Source organism: Pleurodeles waltl, chromosome 9, assembly GCF_031143425.1.
Source record: "Pleurodeles waltl isolate 20211129_DDA chromosome 9, aPleWal1.hap1.20221129, whole genome shotgun sequence".
In the NCBI taxonomy this organism is placed as follows: Eukaryota; Metazoa; Chordata; class Amphibia; order Caudata; family Salamandridae; genus Pleurodeles; species Pleurodeles waltl.
This window is the reverse complement of record NC_090448.1, coordinates 470,909,534-470,930,735: the sequence shown is the minus strand read 5'-3', so window position 1 is coordinate 470,930,735 and position 21,202 is coordinate 470,909,534. Positions and strand designations below refer to the sequence as shown.

Below are 21,202 nucleotides of genomic sequence, written 5' to 3'. Positions count from 1 at the left end.
ACTGTGGCTTGCAAAATGAGCCTCTATATGGTGTGATATACAGTGCTCCCATTGCCTTTGCAATATCTGAGTCTTTTCTCAGTTTTTCTATAGTGGTGTCCACTTCAGGCACAAATAAATGTTTTTTTTTTTTTTTTTTTTTTAAATCAAAAAGCATGTTAAGTACTGCCTGTTGAATTTCTGGTTTAAAACCAGAGGAGCATAGCCATGCATTCCTTCTAATTGTAATGGCAGTATTGACACTCCTTACGGCTGTGTCAGTAGCATCGAGGGCAGAACTTATTTGATTATTACTCATAGCCTGTCCCTCTTCTACAACCTGTTGTGCCTTTATTTGATGCTCTTTTGGGAGAGCCTGTATGAACTCTTGCATCTCATCCCAATGGGCTCTATCATACCTGGCAAGAAGTGCTTGGGAATTTGTAATTCACCATTGGTTAGCCTCCTGTGTGGCTACTCTCTTGCCAGCAGCATCAAACTTTCTACTTTCTTTATCAGGAGGAGGAACGTCTCCTGATGAATGGCTGTTAGCTCTTTTTCTAGCCGCACTGCCTACTAATGAATCCGGAGGGAACTGATGTGTGAGGTAGTCTGGGTCTCTAGGTGTAGGCTTGTATTTTTTGTCAATTCTAGGGGTAATCACTCCAGCTTTGACAGGCTCATTTAAAATTTGGTCCGCATGTTTGACCATTCCAGGCAACATTGGGAGACACTGGTATCTAGAATGAGTGGAAGACAGAGTGTTGAATAAAACAAAAATCATCTTCCAGGGGTTCAGTGTGCATAAGCACCCCATGGTAAGCAGCTGCTCTAGAAACTACGTGAGTGTAGGCAGTAGTGTCTTCTGGTGGAGAAGGCTTGGATCGGTATAGATCAGGATCATTGTCTGGAATGGGATCAGGATCATACAGATCAAGGGTCCACTGTATCTGCATGCGAGTATAGTGAGTGTATTGGAGAAGGCAATGTTGGTGGACTATTTTGAGGTGGTGACAAATAAAGCTGTGGAGAGTGAGGAGGAGAGACAGGGAGAGGTGCTGGTTTATCCATCAGTTTCTGAACCTTTGTTGGTGGTTGAACAGAGTCTAGCCAGCTTTCTTTTAGTCTTTAAAGGAGGTGCTGTCAAAATTCTGCCAGTCTCTTTATGTATATGGATTCTTGATTGTCTATCATCCATAACCTCCAATATTGGCTCAATCTCAGTATCTTCTTCAGAAGGTTTATGATGTCCTTGCATCGGCTCAGAGACTTGCTTAAGTTTATTCGAAAGTCCTTGTTCCTCTGTGTATGAGGATTTTTTCGGTTCCGACGTTTGAATCTTTTTCGGTCCCGAAAAAGAAGCTGGCTGTTTCGGCTCCGAAGCAGGACGTCAAATCTTCAACTCCAAAGAGTGAAGACGCTTACTGGAGTCCGAGGTGGAAGTTTTAACCGACTTGCTCGACTTCGGGTGGTCTTTTCGGCACCGATCCCGAAGGTTGGTCACCGACAGTCTTTTTTCGGGCCGAACCATGGCCTTCCGGCAGTGGTTGTACCCAAGGCTTTTGATTGTTGTTTTTTATATATGGGCATAGGGCCAGACGTACTCATGTGCTGGCCAGCAGTGATGAGTCTATCATCTTCCAATTCTTTCTTGGAGTCAGTGTCTCAGATGGAGACTGCTGTCTGCGCCTGCTCTTCCTCCATGACTTAGAGAGTTTCAGTGCTTTTTGACACCATTTCTAGTCTTCAGACCCTGCGATCTCTCAAAGTCTTCTTCAATCTAAATGATCGACAGGCTTTGCAATCTTCTTCTTGATGGTCCGGAGAAGGGCACAAATTACGAACCAGATGATGGTCTGTAAAATCGAAATGCAGTTCGATCCATCAGGCTTCCATGCAGTAGGCCCGAACAGGCCAGAGTCGGGCGCACGCGCCCCAAAGTGCGAAATGAAGATTCAGACGCTACTACCGGTTCAATGCTAGATGGAAAATGCAATAAAAACTATACTGACGATTAAACAAGTTTTCTGTTTTAAAATCTCGGGAGCGAGAGGAAACACATCTGAACCCGACAGCGGAAAGAAAACAATCTAACAATGGAGCCGATGCCCATGCGCACTGTAACTAAGAGGAGGAGTCACTCAATCCTGTGAATCCGAAAAGACTTCTTCGAAATAAAACAACTTTTAACACTCTGAGCCCAACACTAGATCGGAAGAGATATGCACAGCATGTGTATCTTCAGCTACACATGCCATTGAACATATGGTTACATGACCATGTTTCTTACAAATGATATTTTTGTTAAGTGGTCTCTAGGGTTTGTTTGGACCGTTACAGTCTAATGTCAAAAGCTTATTTCTGATAATTGTTTAATAATCTGCCCTCATTATTACAAATAAGACCATGATTCAGGCCAATACAACATCCTTATTACACTGTTTGATCACTCTTGATATGTTTGAGTGACTCTTATAGTTCACTTCTCTTCTGTGGCTGTCTTGTGTCTATTTTGGGGGAATTGTGTTAGCCAGCCAGCAACTCTGATGGTGGGGTGGTGAGTGTGGTATTTTATTGGAATTAGCCGGGCAGATTTAAATTAGGATGAACAAATGGCAGCATTTTCTTTTGTTGCTGCAAATAGAGAAAGAAGGTAAATGGAAGTGTTTTAGTTATATGCAGGGCAGTTCGATCCATCAGGCTTCCATGCAGTAGGCCCGAACAGGCCAGAGTCGGGCGCACGCGCCCCAAAGTGCGAAATGAAGATTCAGACGCTACTACCGGTTCAATGCTAGATGGAAAATGCAATAAAAACTATACTGACGATTAAACAAGTTTTCTGTTTTAAAATCTCGGGAGCGAGAGGAAACACATCTGAACCCGACAGCGGAAAGAAAACAATCTAACAATGGAGCCGATGCCCATGCGCACTGTAACTAAGAGGAGGAGTCACTCAATCCTGTGAATCCGAAAAGACTTCTTCGAAATAAAACAACTTTTAACACTCTGAGCCCAACACTAGATCGGAAGAGATATGCACAGCATGTGTATCTTCAGCTACACATGCCATTGAACATATGGTTACATGACCATGTTTCTTACAAATGATATTTTTGTTAAGTGGTCTCTAGGGTTTGTTTGGACCGTTACAGTCTAATGTCAAAAGCTTATTTCTGATAATTGTTTAATAATCTGCCCTCATTATTACAAATATGACCATGATTCAGGCCAATACAACATCCTTATTACACTGTTTGATCACTCTTGATATGTTTGAGTGACTCTTATAGTTCACTTCTCTTCTGTGGCTGTCTTGTGTCTATTTTGGGGGAATTGTGTTAGCCAGCCAGCAACTCTGATGGTGGGGTGGTGAGTGTGGTATTTTATTGGAATTAGCCGGGCAGATTTAAATTAGGATGAACAAATGGCAGCATTTTCTTTTGTTGCTGCAAATAGAGAAAGAAGGTAAATGGAAGTGTTTTAGTTATATGCAGGGCCACTGGAATTATATAGCAGGAAAAGACAGACTTATGAGGTAGGGTTGACAAATGTATGTGGCAAGAAAAGTCCAGTTAAGAATTTCAATGGCAATAGCTCTAACTCAAGCAAATACAAGACCGAATGGATTACAAATGCTTGTTACTTTTGCCTGCAGATGTTAGCCTGTTCCCACATATGCTTGCCCAAATTTGTGACAGAAGTAGTGAGAACCATCATCACAAAATTGATGTACTGATCTTTGAATTTGTCACCATCTAGTGATCTGAAATGTTTCTGGTACACAAATTATATCAATGCTTGTGTGTAGCATTCTTCTGGAATGTTTATTGGTATTGATGTTGAGTAGGTTAAAGTTGTATCGCAGATTTGGTCAGCCTCTGGTTCTCATTTATCTTTATAACTTAGTTTTATGCAATATTTACATGACTTTGGCTTTGTGGTTGTAATGAAGCTTTGAAACTTTTCACTGATAGGAGTATTGCTTCTGTGGCCAAATTAGTTATGGTATTTAAATGTGTTGTTGTATTGATTGTATGCGTTAGGGTTTAACACACTCTTCACAGGGTCCAAAGATCCCATCAACCTCAGTGTGAGCGTTTTCAAATACTGACCTGGAGAAGAAAATGTGCTCTCACCCTTAGTAGACAACTATTACTTCATCATCCACAGTAAAGCAATGACATCAATATCAGTGTTCAACAGTCAATGCATACATGTCAACAGACCAGATTCAGGAGGGAGTCTCACAATTCTCTGAAGGCTAAAAAGGATTTATTTTAACTGTCTACCACCTAAAATCTCCTCCACTTCAATTCCTTTAAAAAAAAATTAAAAAAAGAATAATAATCTTCCCCGTTTGATACAAAATGTTGCTGAGTATGTCAATGCTGCGTAAACAAAGGCTTTTGGTTAATATTCTAAAGTGAAAGGTCTCACAATGCCAGAACTGTTCATTTTTAAAACCAACAGATGCTCTTCCATGTAAGTTGGTTGCAGTGCCGATTCACAATTCAAAAAGGGCGAATAGGTTAGCCGCGTTTCTCCAAGGACAATCTTACAAATGTTATTCCTCGACGAGATGTAGCCTTGTAAAATAGGTGTGCATTACTGAAGTCAACTTTCTCCATTAGCAAACTAATTATTAAACACTGCCATATAGAATAGGGTGTGGGTTAATGTGCTAACGCTTGCAGCAACAGCACATTAGAATGAGAGAACACGAAAGTGAGCCAAAGAAGCAGGCAGAGAGGGCTACTGTTTTAAAGCAGTACCTAGCGCAGTTTAAAACAAAAATTCAAGTAAAGATGGAAGGATACACCCAAAGAGAGAGATGTATGCTTTGCGATGCTGAGCCATGATATGCCTGACAAAATCTTAAGCAAGACTGAAAGTGGCTGTTGGAAAAAAAAAAACAATCAGACCGCAGAAAGTAAGTGTTATTAAGGTACAATAGTCCTGCATAGCAAAGATAAAAACAGTCTTCTCCCTAATGCCCGATCTGTGGATAAGCTTAGACAGGAGTTCTTACAATAGTGACTCTTGAAGGAGGAGTCCTTGCTTTCCCAAACTTCAAAATCATGACAAGTTCTTGCAGAATGTGAAAAGACAGGAGCACTCTTCCCACAGAAGAAGCAGGCATATTGAGTGTTTCATTTCAGACCATGTTTATAAAACATGCACACAAAAACATTATTCAAATTTGTATAAAAAACTAAAATATATATTTAAAAAGGAGTGTAACAAGTCCTTGTGAGGAGAGCGATTCTTCATTATTTTTTAGCCATTTACTACAACTTATTCATTTACTTAAAACTTATTCTTCTTTCAGTCTGCTCATTCCAGGATTCAGATGCCCCTTGCAACTTTTAGGAGTCATCACTGTTTAAATCCATGGCAACAAGCTGGTAACTATTCATCTAGGTTCTATAAATATTGCGTCCTTTTACCTAATGGAAGCCACGTGGAAGACGTGTCCATGCTCAAACGTCTCAAATTTCTCATGTGGTCAATAGCATCCACTTATCAAGGAAGATAAATATATTCTTTTAATATGACTGCAGAATGTTTCACAACCACTGACAACCTCATGGCATTTTCTTTAATCAGGACACTAATTTCCTCTTAGATGGCAACACCAGAAGCAGAACATAGCCTCTGATCTTCCAAATAAGTACATAAATCAATTAATCAATCATAATCACATATACATTTTAGTCCTTTTTTCAGGTGCATCTATTTGTAACTGATTCATTCTGGTCATCATGATAAGTATCCTATTCTCAGTTAACAGAAATGTTTAGAAGCATGGCTCGCCCCTCACTCGGTTACTACTGGGATATTCCTGTACAGTTGGTTTAGCTCAACCTCTTTTTTTATGAACACACTGCTCTGTATGGGTGAAAGCTCACAGTGTTTTGTTGCATTAAGAGACTCAAAAGTGGATCAACAAACCAGATTATTATATCTGAAGCTCTGCTTACATGATATTCAATTTATTTTACTACCCGTGTCTCCGTGCAGCATTTCATTTAAAAAGTCCACTTCTAAAGTTTCAGTCAGATTTATAGTTCTACAAATCGTATAGCAATGCCTTTGGCTCAACATGTAGGCCCAAGTCTTCATTACCCAGTGTAATGTAACCTAGGTAGTTTGATGCACTAGGTGAGAGACAAAACCCTGGAACTTATTTTAATTCACAGCCAACGCAAAGCCTAAGGGAATATGCAGCTCAACTTGTTCCAGGTTCAGCCCTTCCCAATAGAAACTACTACTACTCCTTTCCAGCCAAAGCAATGGTGTATATATACAGACGAGAGTCTGGACTGTGGGCGTGCTGTGGGCAAGGGACTGTTGGACTTGAAAAAAATTACTACTGTGAGTAAAGTACTCCAGAACACATTAGTTTAAACTAATATAACTGCCAAGCCTGCTTTAACGCCTTGAAACAGGGAACGCAGTACACCAAAAAATAATCATAGGCTTGACCACTACTCAGGAATTAACATCCAGACCAAAGGCATATAAAGAGCAGGCGTCTCCGCCGGGTAGTCACACTCTGAAAGGAAACATAGTAGAGGGAATACCACCCACAAATTACAGGGAGCAACACTGGAAGCAACTTAAGTTGGGTCGCCTGCGGAAAGTGACACTTTTTTGGGTAAGTTTCTGTTTAAAGTTTAATTTATTTAAACAAAAACAGAAATAATATATAATAATTCCTTGTTTTTTTTATAAAAGATCAACCATGTACATTACTGCTGCATTCTTACCACTTCCATAGGAGTCAGTCTTATAAACGTCTTGATAGACACAATCCTATATGGAAGTTGTAAAAGAGGCCTTTGATGGTCTCTACTCTGGAGAACTATCTAATCTTCTGAAGGAGTAGTAGGCAAATCATAAAGAACTTTGGGGGAAAAAATCCTACGTTCAGCTTCAATGACTTGAGCTTTTCTTATTCTCCTACCCATGAGAACCATGGTCTTACAATTACATCGGTTTAACACCACTGGATGCCACTGTCCCAAAGACCAAACTATATAAGAAAATATGTACATCACAAATAAGAAGAGACCTCTAAAGAGAAGTATACAATTAAGGTAGTCCATCAAAAGTTTACTGGATTGGGTTTTGTAGTGAAACGTAGTCACTGCTATTTATTTATTTATTGATTTTATATAGCGCACAGCTACCCGGAGGTTTCCCGGCGCTAAAGACAATGCAAGACGAAGGCAGGCTCAGGCTAGCAGCTTAGGCAGTTACTGGTTAAAGAGCCATGTCTTAAGCTCCTTTCGAAATCTAATGAACACCCTTTCATGACGCAAGTAAGAAGGAAGAGAATTCCAGAGAGAGGGAGCTAGGAAAGCAAAAGAGCGTCCCCCCTTTTTGGCACGTCTGAATTTGGGCACCTGGAATTTTAGTTGATTAGAGGATCGAAGTGAACGAGAGGGCCGATATTGTTGGACCAGGATTTTAAGGTAGTTGGGAGCTAGGCCCGTATTAATTTTATGCATGTAGCATAGGGCTTTAAATTTGATACGATTATCAATTCTTAGCCAAGGAAGTTCACTGCTAAGAGATTCTATAAGTGTCGATTGCAGAAAGACACAATTGCACCAATGTGGATTAAAACCTGTCAAGTGCAAACCATATACAAACCATATGCAAAAGAGGTTTTCTGTTGACAGGAGCTCAGTGACAGAATCCCAGAAATTTGAGCTTAGATTAGACCATGGATAACTTTTTTCTGGCACCTTTAAGTGGAATTCCAGGGTAAGTATGTACATATTTAATTTTAGTCATTTTATATAGCATGAACAAACCCCAAAGGGTCTTGACCAATTTATAATCTACAGTACAATAAAAAGGCAGCAATATTTATGAACACAGTATCAGGGCAAGAAAACAACTTTACTTACAAATATCAATGGGGAGAAAAAACAGGACGGGGAAGGTGAACAGTGTAACAAAGTAAACCATCATTTTGTGAGGAATTACAGTCGAAGTGAGAAAGAAACTACAAAAAAAATTGTCAGGGAGCCAAAACCTTTGACAGGTGAGGAAAAAGGAAAAAAAGAAAGCAAAAGTCATCACAGAAAAGGGTTAGTTTGCTCTGAAGAGGGTAATATTTGAAATAAAGAGGATCATTAAAATGTGATAAGAGAGAAAACAGGTCATACTAACAGATAAAAAGGTTGTAACCAAGACAGAGAATTGTAAGAGGGCCAAACTGGAAGTGCTGATAGATGGGTCCGATTTCCAAATGTCTTTAAAAGAGAACTTTAAGATCCTTGAACATTGCAAAATAAGTGATGTTCTGCAGGTGTGTAGAACTAGAGGGGGAGAGCTGCAACTTCTGGTTGCACTGCTGGAAAAATATGGGGTCACATAGTGCACCTTTGTTTGAGTGCCAAATGTTCAAAGAGATGCGATTCAGTGAAATTTTAAGTTTATTGGTGAGAGTGAAGATGGGAGTGCTGTTGTCTGTGATACAAGGACCATGCAGAGTAATGTAGCTTCAAAGGTAAGTAACTGGAGTGTTTTTGATATAGGGGTAATGTGATTTTTTTTTTTTTATTCCAGTGACAAAAAGAGCCTTAGGATGTTAAAAAAACAATGGTCTTGGTGATACAATGCACAACTTTGTTAGGCCTATTAAGAGGGAGCTTCCCTAATCAAGTCTTGAAAAAATAAGGGTTTGAACAATAATCTTGATATCTTCTAGGATAAAAATGTCTGATTTTCCTAACTCCCAGCTGGTATGGTGTGCTCTTAGACATAACACTGATCAGTGAAATTATTAGATGGCTCTACCTTGGCTATAGTTTTTGTCAGAACAGCATTTAATAACGTCTTTAAATTCCCTACCATGAGATGAGGCAACAAAAATTCGAAGACAAACTTTCTCATCAAATTGGACATCATGGTGTTTGTTTGTGAAAGCTGTATGATTATTGGTCAATTTTACATCACCTTATAGAAGCCTATTTTTAACAGAGACAATAACAAATGTGGTTTCAGTGTGACATTTGTATTCAAGTCATGTCTCTTAAGTATTCTGCCTGCCCTCACATTTGGTTGGAAAAAGAAAGTGACTGTTTCCAAGTAATCCAATTAACTTTTAGAGATGTTCTTTCTTTGTGATGTTCTCTTGAGAAACATGTGGCAGCAGAAGATTTGGATTCTTTTCCTAACACTTTGAGAGGTGCTAACTTGTCAATCAGGTCATACATGCACAGGAAACAAGAATACATTATGATTATGGCCCTCAAAGAAAACCTCAATTTAAAGGAAGAACAATAACAGAACCAGAGGTACATAGTGGAGAACTCTTACATAGGAGCTATAGGAGAGGGAGAAATCTAGAATCATATGCAAGTCTCCAGTCCTTTCACTCTTTGCAAAAAGCAGGAATATGAACCTTGGTTGTTATCTGAATTAACACTTGGTTCTTTAGCCCTGCAATGCACCCTCGCGCCATTCAAACAACCCTTGGACATCCACCACAGATCCAAGGCCAGCTGATCCAAGGCCAGCTGGTTCACCCCGACCTACAGGCCTCCAAACGGGAATGCTGAAAAATGGAGAAGACCTGGCGCCTTGTACCTACCAAACCCAACCACATCGCCCTCATGACTGCCATCCGCACGCATCACCAGCTGATCCACACCACCAAAAGAACCTACTACAAAAGCCACATAGACACCAACGCTCACAACAGCAGAGAGCTCTTCGACATCATCAAAGAACTCTCCAACCCCAGGCCTTGCTCCTACGACCCCCTGCCGTCACAGGAGCTCTGCAACTCCCTCGCCACTTACTTCCGTCGGAAGATTGAAGACATCCACAACAGCTTCAGACCCACCAGCCAACCACAGACACCCACGGACCCAATGCACCAAGCAACGTTAACCCTCTATGCGCCTGGACCCACGTCAACAATGAAGACACCATCAACACCATGGCCTCCATCCACTCCGGCTCCCCCTCGGACCCCTGCCCACACCAGATCTTCAACAAAGCCAGCGACATCATCGCCCCCCATCTCCGCTCCATCACCAACAGCTCCTTCGAGACAGCCACCTTCCCGGAGAGTTGGAAACACGCCGATGTCAACGCCCTGTTGAAGAAACCCAATGCGGACCCAGATGACCCCAAAAACTACCAGCCCATCTCCCTCCCCCCCTTCCCAGCGAAGGTCATTGAAACAATTGTGAACAGCCAACTATCCCGCTTCCTGGAAGACAGCAAAGCGCTCGATACCTCCCAATCCAGGTTTCGCAAGAACCACAGCACTGAGACCGCACTCATTGCTGTTACAGATGACATCAGGACCATGCTCGACTAAGGCGAAACCGCAGCGCTCATCCTCCTGGACCTCTCCCCGCAGCTTTCGACACCGTTTGTAACCAGACCCTCCGAACACGCCGCCACAACGCCGGGATCCGCGGTAAGGCCCTCGAATGGATCTCCTCATTCCTCTCCGGCAGAACCCAGAGAGTCCGCCTTCAGCCTTACCTGTCCGAATCCTCCAAAACCATCTGTGGCGCCCCCCAGGGATCCTCCCTCAGCCCAACACTCTTCAATGTTTACATGGCTCCTCTCGCCAACATCGCAAGATCCCACCACATCAACATAGTATCCTATGCAGACGATACCCAGCTAATTATCTCCCTCACGAAAGACCCCACAACAGCAAGAAACTACCTCCACAATCGACTACACGCTATCGCCAACTGGATGGAATCGAGCCGCCTCAAGTTAAACACAGACAAAACAGAGATCCTCATCTTTGGCAGCAACACCTCCGCTTGGAACGATTCCTGGTGGCCTACCTCCCTAGGAGCCGCACCCACACCCACCACCCAAGTACGAAACCTGGGAATCATCTTGGACTCAGCATGACTCAGCAGGTCAACACAGTCTCCTCTTCCTGCTACAATACCCTTCGCATGCTCCGCAAGATTTTCAATTGGATTCCCATTTAAACCAGAAAGACTGTCACCCACGCCCTGGTCAGCAGCTGACTGGACAACAGCAACGCACTCTATGCATGCACCACGGCCAAACAACAAACGAAAATGCATCCAAAACGCCTCTGCCCGACTCATCCTCGACGTCCCACGCCGTGACCACATCTCTGCCCACCACAGAGACCTACACTGGCTACCCGTATCAAAGAGGATTACCTTCAAACTACTCACCCACGCACACAAAGCGCTCCACAACACAGACCTGGCCTACCTCAACGACAGACTCACCTTCCACGCTCCCGTCTGTCAGCCTCGCCCCGTCCCCTGCATTCGCCGCACCACCGCCAGAGGAAAATCCTTCTCTCACCTTGCCGCCAAGACCTGGAACTCCCTACCGCTCCATCTGCGCCAGACCCAGGACCTCCTGACTTTCAGGAAACTCCTCAAAACATGGCTATTCGACCAGTAGCTCAGCCACCCCACCAGCGCCTTGAGAGGTGAGTAGTGCGCTTTATAAATTTCATGAGTGATTGATTAATGAGCAGGGAAATCCGGACAGGACAGAGGATGAAGGGTGTTGGAGCAAGAGCAGAGGAGTAAGCCTGACTCAACACCAGCAAATATCAGGGGCTAAGGAAACTAGTACATTACATTGTTTCTCCTTATGTTCTAGCAGAGGAAAGTAATACCTTTGATTTGTAATAATTTATTGGTTGAGCACCAAACTCTCAATTTTCAACACAACAAATGCAAAAAGAATGACAAGTGCCCTTTCTGATTTAGTAGGGGGTCGTCAACAGATGCTGTAGTTTACAAAAAGGCTTGGCAAAGGTGACTGATAATTACTGGGTCATACAAGTGGCAAAATTGTCAAACAAATTACCCAATGATATTTCCCTTAACCTCCAAAGTTTTAGCCAGGAAAAGAACAGAAATATTAATCTGCAATCTAAGATCGTTGAGGCTAACACTACATATGCCTCTTCTATGCATTCACCAGCTTCTAGATGAACTAGCAGTTAAACAGTGGAATGATTTATTCAAGAAGAGTAGGGGGTTGAACAACTTTATCCACTAAGCAATATGTGAAAATTCTACAGAACGTTAGTATTGAAGGGTACCCGCAATAGTGGTACTTAGACACCCTATTAGGATTTCCAGCACTTCAATAATGTTTAAAAAAATAAAAAAAGTTAAATTCATAATCTTTCTGCATTACACAAGGCTAGTGCTTAGTCAACACATTTCCGCCCACATGTGAAGCATATAGTCCACTGTCAAAAATGTAATGAGGTATTCTGATTAGAGAAAAAAACTGACAGGTGTGGTTAAGTAGAACATGTTGCACACAAGACGGCATTACAGGCCAAATCTGTGTGCTGAAGATGCACAACTCAATTAAAGTGCTAAATGCATTTCTTTCCACCATTGTGAAGTTCAGCAAAAGTCAGCATAAAAGTGATATTTGGAGTTTGATGTGAAGGCAAGTGCCTAATTTCAGTGAAGACAGCATTCATAATAATTGCTGCTGTATTTAGATTTGTGCTCAATAAAGGCCAAATATATCAACGGAACAATATATTTTAAAGAAAAGCAGGATTTGGGAAGGCAATCAGACTTTCTTACCTACCTGCAGAGAGCTGTGTGCAACGTGAATTTCACACAAGAAAACAGTTTTAAGCATCTCATTTAATTGTTGCTGAATTTTATTGGAATTTTGAATTTTTGAGGCTAACATTTAGATTGGTCAAAATGTAGTTCACAAGTACTTTTTCAAAGCGAGTTTCAAAATAAAATTAGTTTGATCTATGCTAAGGATGTTTTGTTTTTTTTCTTTCAAATTTCCAATACTCAGCCAGAGAAGAGTGCTTTTTATAGATGCATCTCAGACACGGTGCATAACTATTATAAACTATTGTCAGAATGACATTGCAGAAAGTTTATGACAGTTAAGTCTAAATTAATATGGAATGTATGTTGGTGTGGTGCAAGACTGTTGTTGATTTAGATATGCTTGGTCAATTATATGACTTTGATGCCATGTTCTACGAACAAAGTTGAAAATACATTTAAATTGAGCTACTAGGCAAGCTTCTCTTCTAAAAGGCAAAATGATTCTTCATAAACATTAGGTACAGAAGGTTTGCAAAGTATTGTACTGTGGGGCAAATAGAGCCCAAGACTATGTTTTGAACATCCATGAAAGGATTTTCTTTCCAAGGTGTCTAATTGAGATAGAGAGGTTTGTGAAAAGAGGAGAACATACCTGATATTTTGTTCTTCAAACGCTCTATTTCCTCAGTTAACTTTTTGATCTCTTTATCACGTGTCAGAGTTCCTGTTGATCGGGGAGTGCCATGAAGAGATTGAACGGTCTGTGTGGATTCTAAGGATAAATGTAAACAGAATGACAATTGGAAATATAAAAAACAGGTGTATGTTGAAAAATGCTGAAGCATATGCTACATCTTACCCTGAAGTTTTCGGTTCAGCTCGAGTTTTTCTTGCTCAAGTCTTCGAATCCTGCGCTCATAAGCTTCTATCTGCAGACTATTCTCCAACCCTCGCTGGACATCCTCATTTTGGGTTCCAGCATCTGAATGTACTACAGTCCTTAAAGAGCCTCGGTCAGAAAAGCAGCTGAAAAGTAAGAAATAGCATCTCTCTAAACTGTGCCTAAAGTTCAACAGCATGCAACATTCTTCTCTTGGGACTCAGCCGGGGCAATGTTTAAAGTAATTTATAAATGTCAAGATCTCAATAAAAAAGCTGTGATTGCTGAAATGCTTTCTCATGAAGCGCCTAAATAAACAAGTTACTTAGCTTCATTATGTTATGTTAATTTGTTAAGCACACAAGTGTCACTCGTGAGGGTATCCATGCGCAGAGCAGGATGTAGGACGAGCCTAAACCCAGCTGTGTCTTTGATGTACCGCTGGGTTAGCTGAAAAGCCAGGTCTTCAGCTTCTTGTGAAGTTCGAGAAGCAAAAAAGAAGTCCTGATGAGTTGGGGAAGGTCTTCAAAGTCTTGGCCATGATTTATGAAAATGAACGTCCACCAGTTCTGCTTCTGTGGACGTGCAGGGTGTGTGTAAGTGAACCTGATGCTGAACACAGCTGTCTGGTGGGTTTTTAGAAGTGTAGGTGGTGGTTAAGGTAGGCAAGTCCTATATTGTAAAGAACACTGAAAGCATGGGTGAGAAGCTTGAACTGACAAGAGTTTCTAGTCCGAGAGCTAATGGAGCTCTGTGAGGTGGGATTTCAGGACTGCAAAAGAGGCCGAGGAGGAGTCTGGCAGCATTCCGATTGGTCTAGAGTGAGTGTATGAGGTAAGTTGCAATTCCAACAGAGTGCATTGCCGTAGTCTTGTCTGCTTGTAATGAGGGCTTGTGTGACAATGCATCTGGTAGAGCTACTTGAACAGCTTACGCAACATTCACAGGATGAGTAAACATGAGGAGTTCATGGTGCTGATTTACAATTCCGTGGTGAGTTTGTTGTCCAGGATGAGTCTTAATTTTCTGATGTGATCCTATGGGATAAGTGTGGATCCTAAGCTCATTGGGCCACCAGGAGGAATCCCGGGGAAAGCTCTGTTTATCGACGATCAGTACAGCTGTCTTGTCGATGTTAAGCTTCAGGCAATCCTCGTTCATCCAGTTAGCAATGCCATGCAGTTCAAAAAGGTGTTTTTTTTTGGTGATGCTGGTGTCGTCCCTCAAGGAAAGGATGCGCTGTGTGTCGTTATCAGCATAAGAAAGGCCGTTGATCGCCGTGGGTTCTGTTGATGTTTGCGAGCAGTGTTATGAATATATTGAAGAGGAGTGAGCTGAGTGGCAATTGTTGTCGGACTCTGGAGATGAGTTTCCTGGGTTCGGAGGTGTGTGGTTAGAGCCTTACTCTCTGGTTTCTGCCTGTGAGAAATGAGGCTATCCATTTAAATGTTTGTGCTTGAATTCCCGTGTGATGTACTCTTGAGACAAGTGTGTGGTGACAGACTGTGTTGAAAGCTGCAGAGCGATGGAGTAGGATAAGTTCTGTGATGTCTCTTCGTTTGAGGTTGGCCCAGAAGTTGTCTGTGGCCGCATGAAGGCTGTGTCAATGCTGTGGTTGTTCTGGAAGCCAGATTGTGTGCTGTCCAGTAGTTGGCGAAATTCTTGGTGGCAGGAAAGTTGCTTGTTGATCACCTTCTCTAGGACTTTGGCTGGGAATGGCAGCGTTGAGATGGGCTGGTAGTTGCAAAACTCTCTTGAGCCAGCTGATGGTTGCTTAAGGAGGGTGATGACTTCTGCATATTTCTAGCTATCTAGGAAGGATGAGATTTCGATGGTGTTGATGAATGTCAGCATGGGGCTGATCCCTGTTCCTCCAAGGTTTTAGAGGTAGTGGGGGCAAGGGTCTGTAGCAGCTCCTGGGTGGATTGTCTTCATGGCTGCGGCAGTGTCTTCTCTGGTGAGTAGGTACAAGTTAGATGTAGGTCCTCATTTGTGGTGGTGAACAGCAGGTTGATGATGTCTTCAGGGTTGGGCTGGGGCTTGAAGTTGCTGTAGATCTTTGATATTTTGTTATGGAAGAAGTTAGAGCGATCGCTGCAGAGTCCTTGCGAAGGGGTGATGTTGGTTGCTGTTGCAGGTTTGGTGAATTCTTTGACAATTGTGAATAGGTCTTTGCAGTTGCTGGTTTCTACTCTCAGTGCCAGGACCCTTTTCTTCGTATCCCTTAGTTGGTGGTGCTGGTGTCTGAGCGCAACCTTGTAGGTGTTTGTTGGTGGTGTCCCAGCTTGTTTGCCATTTCCTTTCTAGCTGTTTGCAGTGGCATTTAGAATCTCTGAGGATGTGGTATACCACCTAGCTTGCTTGTTGGTTCTCCTATGTTTAGTGTTCTTGATGTTGCTAAGATGACTGCACAGTCAGAGATCCATCTGTTGAATTTTGTTATGCTGTTGTTTAGGTCGTTGGTGGAGTCTGGTTGGTTGGTTGCGAGCATGCTTGTCCAGTTGACTTAATTTATTTTCCTCCAACTCTGTCTGGGTGTGCTGGGTCTTTTTAGAGTGGTGGCTTGTGGCGTGTTGACAAGAAAGTGAACAATGTAGTGATCCGTCCATGTGAGTGGGTTGGGCGCTTGAATTTAACCTTGTTGCTTGAGGTGAATAAGAGGTTCAGAGTGTACCTATAATGCGAGTTTGGCCTGGGACGAGCTGGGTGAGACCAATGTCGTGAAGGCTTGCAAGCAGGGCTGAGGTTATGAGGCCCATAGAATCATTGAGGTGAAAGTTGAGGTCAAAGAGGAAGATGAAGTCCTTATGTGAGGGTTCCTTTGATGTTAATTTTTTTGTCTGTTCATAGTCTGAAGTCCACGTGTGCAAAGAACGGTGTGTTCATATCTGCGGATGGGGTGCAGTTTAATGGCATCCTTATGGATGGTGGTAAGGCCTTCGCCTGGCTTCTGGGGTTTGTCTTGGTACGCAATCATGTAGCCTGTCATGATGGCTGTGGCAATGTCGGGCGACGACGCTGGGTTGAGACAGGTTTCGGTGAGGAAGGGGATGTCAAGTCTGTGGTTGTTGATGAGGTCCCATATCTTATTGGCTTGTCTGCAGAGTTAGCGTGTGTTTGAGAAGCATGAATGCAAGTTGGTATAGTGGTGGGGGTGTGGTGCATGTTGAGACCTGTTTAGGGGTGGTGAATCTGGGTGTTACTGCAGGTGAAGTGGCAGTGTGTGCAGGTGAAAGGTCCTACAATCGGGTGAGGTGAGGCGTGGTAGTAGCAACTGTGGTAGTGTCAATACGAGCAGAAGATGTCAGCGGGGTAGCTGCGGGGTCAGTCAGAGCAAGGTTTGTAGCACTAGGTGCAGACTAGGGGTGGACGGGCACAGATGGGTTTGCCTTTAGTGAGCCTGAGGCACAGATGCGTAACAGTCGCCATTAAGAAGTAGGACCTGGAGGAGAGAGAGATGCAGGGGACGGTGGTCAGGGCTTGGGAAGAGGCAAACGGCATAGGAGAGCAGGTAAGGAGCAGGAGGAGACGGAAGTGGGGGGAAAAAAGGGTGAAAAGAGCTAGGAAGGACTGAGGAGGCAAGAGGAGATGGAAAGTAGCTGGATGGAAAGAGGAGATGGAAAGTAGCTGGATGGAAAGAGGCGAAGAGTCGGAAACTAAAGGCACAAAGTAGCAGGATGGAAAGTTGCAGAAAAGTCAGTAACTAAAGGCACAATTGGCACAAAAGGGCAGCAAGAGCCCAAGGGTATGAGAATCGAGATTGGAAAATGGCAGAGTCAAGTGTGAGAATGGAAATGAGTGCACATGGCAAAGAGAGCTGAGAGAGCACAAAAAAAGAGCACAAAAAGAGGAACTAGCATGAGGGGATGCAGCAGAGAAAAAGAGTGAGAGAAAGGTTGAGAAGTCCGAGTGAGAGCCAAGGGCCCAGAGGAGAGACTACAGAGAGATGAAGCTGCAGAAGCTACGCAGGGCCTCAAGGTGCGAAGGCAGAGTCCGGAAGGGCCTAGGCTGGCCGGAGGACCAGTCTCAGGTAAGTGAAACGATAGAGCTGGGCCTTGGCACCTGCTCAAAAGAATCACGCATCGGCCACCATTAATTAGGTCCTGGAAGGTGGGAGGAGCGCAAGGGGACCTTTTATGGTGGATACGGTTAGCTAACCACAGTTTCCTCACCTTTAAAGCATCCCAAGGTGTCAGACTAGATTTGGAAGATTTATAAACAGCATTGCTCCTGTGAGTCAGTATGTTCACTGCACTCTGCCCCGGAAGTGATGATCTGAAATGCAACTAAGTGCCACAACTGCGAACCAACCTCAGTTTCTTTCACGACTCAGTCTTCAACCAACAAAAATCAACGTGTAAATTCCTGAACTCTGACCTTTTTAGATTATAAAGAAACACAATTCCACATAATCGGGAAGTGGGAGGGCAATGAGGAATGTGCAGGGAGTATCCACTAGAAAAAGCATTACCAGAGATAAGTAAGTTATTCTTCTGAGGGCTATCTCTAACTGCAGATTCTTCATCTTTATAATACATACCAAAGCAGTACCTCCCAAGTATGGTTAGTCTGTGAAATGGCTCAGATCAAAAAGTCCTGTCAGAGGTTGCTTCTTGGCCAATGTGTAGCAGATCTGAATGCAGAGGCCTATCCACTATGAAAAAGTCCGCACTGCCTTGCCTCAAAGGCCCCCAGGGGAGGGTTGGGTGGGAAGGTTGAGCAGTAGACCAACCTAGCCTTGGCAAGAAGTGTTCAATCTACTGGCCTCAAGTAAAATTCATGTAAAAGTTGTCATCATCAAAGCCAGAGGAAGAGGAGGGCTAAGCCATCATAATCTCCAAAAACTGGCTGACTTTGCTTAAAAGTCAGAATCAAAAAGTTGTTGGAGCGCAAGAGGGAGGCTTTGTGGTAAAGACACTGTTATATTTGAATTAAGTTGTACAGGGACAGATGCAGCGGGGCATAATCAGGACACAACCTCAGTTGACGCAGAGATGAGTTTGCCTCAGTCAGCCATGACTATTGACACACAGAGCCCTCCTTCAGACCCCAAGTGTTGGCGCTAGCATCTATGTGAAAGGGAACTGCACAGGTTTCGGTGCTGGAGTGGAAGTTGGCATTGAAACTAAGCGGATACAGAGACTGGTTCGGAAGGCACAGATGGCAGCGAAGACGGATCTGCCAGCAGTAACCCAACAAAAGGACTCTGCAAATCCATGGGGCCTGAACGTGCAGAGGTAGCTAGAAGAGTGCAGAGAATACACAACATGGACTCTCTAAAAGCCTCAATCTGTTGCAAGGCTGCCAAAGTACTGAGAATCTGTGGGTGCATCAGGATCAGCTGCAACATTGGATCCTTGCTGGGATTCAGGGAGCCAGACCAAGAGGCATCATGACATCCTTGTGACTTCTCTAGCAGAGAATGGCAGTACTGAGACAAATCCTGCTTAGAATTCTTATGCTTCTGCCATGACTGCGACTACAATAAGGACTTGTCGCATGAATGGCCTAGAGAACAGAAGAGGGTTCACACCCTTCACTTCAAGAGGGATTGGGACTTGCACAATTTCTTATGGTGTTCACGGAACTACAGCTTCACTGTACACCTCTAAATTACTTTCATATTCATGTTTCACATGCATAGTTAAAGTACTGGGCTACTGTCCATGTTCTATCGCCTGAGCAGGGAAGACCATCAATGTATTGAGTAGTCTACCCGGACGTTAGGCTGGAGGGGGATCTTGTTGGAAATGACCCTTTCTGCAGGGTCACCCTCAAACCTTTTGCCTTTTACCCTCCACTTCTTTGCTGAATCTTTTTGTTGGCCTTAGGACTGTAAGCACTTTACCACTGCTGACCAGAGTTAAGTGCAAGTGCTTCTCCCCTAAACATGGTAACATTGGTGAATCCACAACTGGCATACTTACTTGTAAGCCCCTTGTAAAGGGGGTATACCATACTCCCAAAGCATGTAAATTAAATAGCTACTAGCGGCCTGCAGCACTGATTGTGCCACTCACTTAAGTAGCCCTTAAACATGTCTCAAACCTGCCATCGCAAAGCCTGTGTGTGCAGTTTCACTGCCACTTTAAAACCTCTTGCTATGCCTTAAACTTCCCTTTTCTTACAAAGTCACCCCTATAGTGGGCCCTAGGTAGCCCAGACGGGCAGAGTGCCATGTAAATAAAAGGCAGGGTTGTATGACTAAACAACGCAGGGAAATACAATGCATGCCTTCACAAGGCATTTTTTACACCACATTTTTTTTTAACTTCATATATGCTTTTACCTTGCATGCCATTACCACGCATTGTTTGCTTATCTAAGGTAAGTATTAGTAAGATATATATGGAAGATGTCACTTACCCAGTGTACATCTGTTCATGGCATGTTCGCTGCCGATTCACATGCTTTGCATACATCTGCCATCTAGTGTTGGGCTCGGAGTGTTACAAGTTGTTTTTCTTCAAAGAAGTGTTTTCGAGTCACGGGACAGAGTGACTCCTCTTCGGCTCCATTGCACCTGGGCATCGACTCCATGTTAGATTGTTTGCCCGCAGAGGGTAAGGTAGGAGTGATCGAGTATAAAGAAAAGAGATGTCCATGCAAATGGAATAAATATATATATATATATATATATATATATATATAGAAAATGTCACTTACCCAGTGTACATCTGTTCGTGGCATGAGATGCTGCAGATTCACATGCTGTGCATATCCCGCCATCTAGTGTTGGGCTCGGAGTGTTACAAGTTGTTTTTCTTCGAAGAAGTCTTTTCGGGTCACGAGATCGAGGGACTCCTCCCATTTCGGCTCCATTGCGCATGGGCGTCGACTCCATCTTAGATTGTTTTCCCCGCAGAGGGTGAGGTAGGAGTTGTATATATAGTAATAGTGCCCATGCAATGGAGTAAGTATATATGTACATAGTGTGATTAAAAGTGATATATTTACAAATTTATAAATGTACAAGTTTATTTTCATTCCCGGGGAGGTGGGAGGGCGCATGTGAATCTGCAGCGTCTCATGCCACGAACAGATGTACACTGGGTAAGTGACATTTTCCGTTCAATGGCATGTGTAGCTGCAGATACACATGCTGTGCATAGACATGAACCACTGGACAAATTTACACCACATTTGGCAGAAAGCTAGCTCTTGGTACAGAAAGCACCTTTTTTAGGTCGAGCAAGCGCTCTGACGTGTTGTAATCTATCATTGGGCTTTTAACCAGGCCCACTGCACGCCCATCACAATCACTCGTTCATGGGCTTGCCTTTCAAAAATCCTTTATCATTAGTAAATGCTTTATGTTTGTCCCTCCTTGGGACAGTTTTGTTACCGCCTTGGCCATCAACCCTGTTACATAGATAACTGAATGTTTGCCGATACGTCCAGTTAGGAATTTACAACGCTAATAGTTCTAATTTGAGCAAGTGCGAGGCCCAATGCACTGCAAATGCTTGTTGCTATTTGGTGTAATCAGTTCAGCAGTTTTTGAGAAATGAAAGAAAATACAAATTTGTATATATAGGGACCCGAAGGCTCTACAAACCCTCCCTAGCTGAGTACTTCAACCGGCTCCCGCAGGAGGCAAGGAGCTGGCCAGGTCTTTGGAGGCCTGAAGGCTCCACTGTGGTCCCAATGCACACTGGGTGCCCTGCAGGTGGCTGAGCAGATGGCCGGACCCCAGGGGATGGGGTTTCCAGGACCTAAATTGGCTGGGGGAGGGAGAAGCGCAGCTCCTCTCCCC

The 21,202-nt window shown here is 43.3% G+C and overlaps 1 protein-coding gene across 1 annotated transcript in view; it reads right to left on the bottom strand.

Moving 5' to 3' along the window:
* CDC42BPB (CDC42 binding protein kinase beta) overlaps nt 1-21,202 on the bottom strand; it is a 903,752-nt gene that overhangs the window by 614,564 nt on the left and 267,986 nt on the right. Inside the window, exons 10-11 of the mRNA XM_069207298.1 lie at nt 13,426-13,592; nt 13,219-13,338 (exon numbers count right to left, since the gene is read on the bottom strand). Of these exons, the coding sequence (XP_069063399.1) occupies nt 13,219-13,338; nt 13,426-13,592 (287 nt within the window). The remainder of the gene's footprint in view (nt 1-13,218; nt 13,339-13,425; nt 13,593-21,202) is intronic.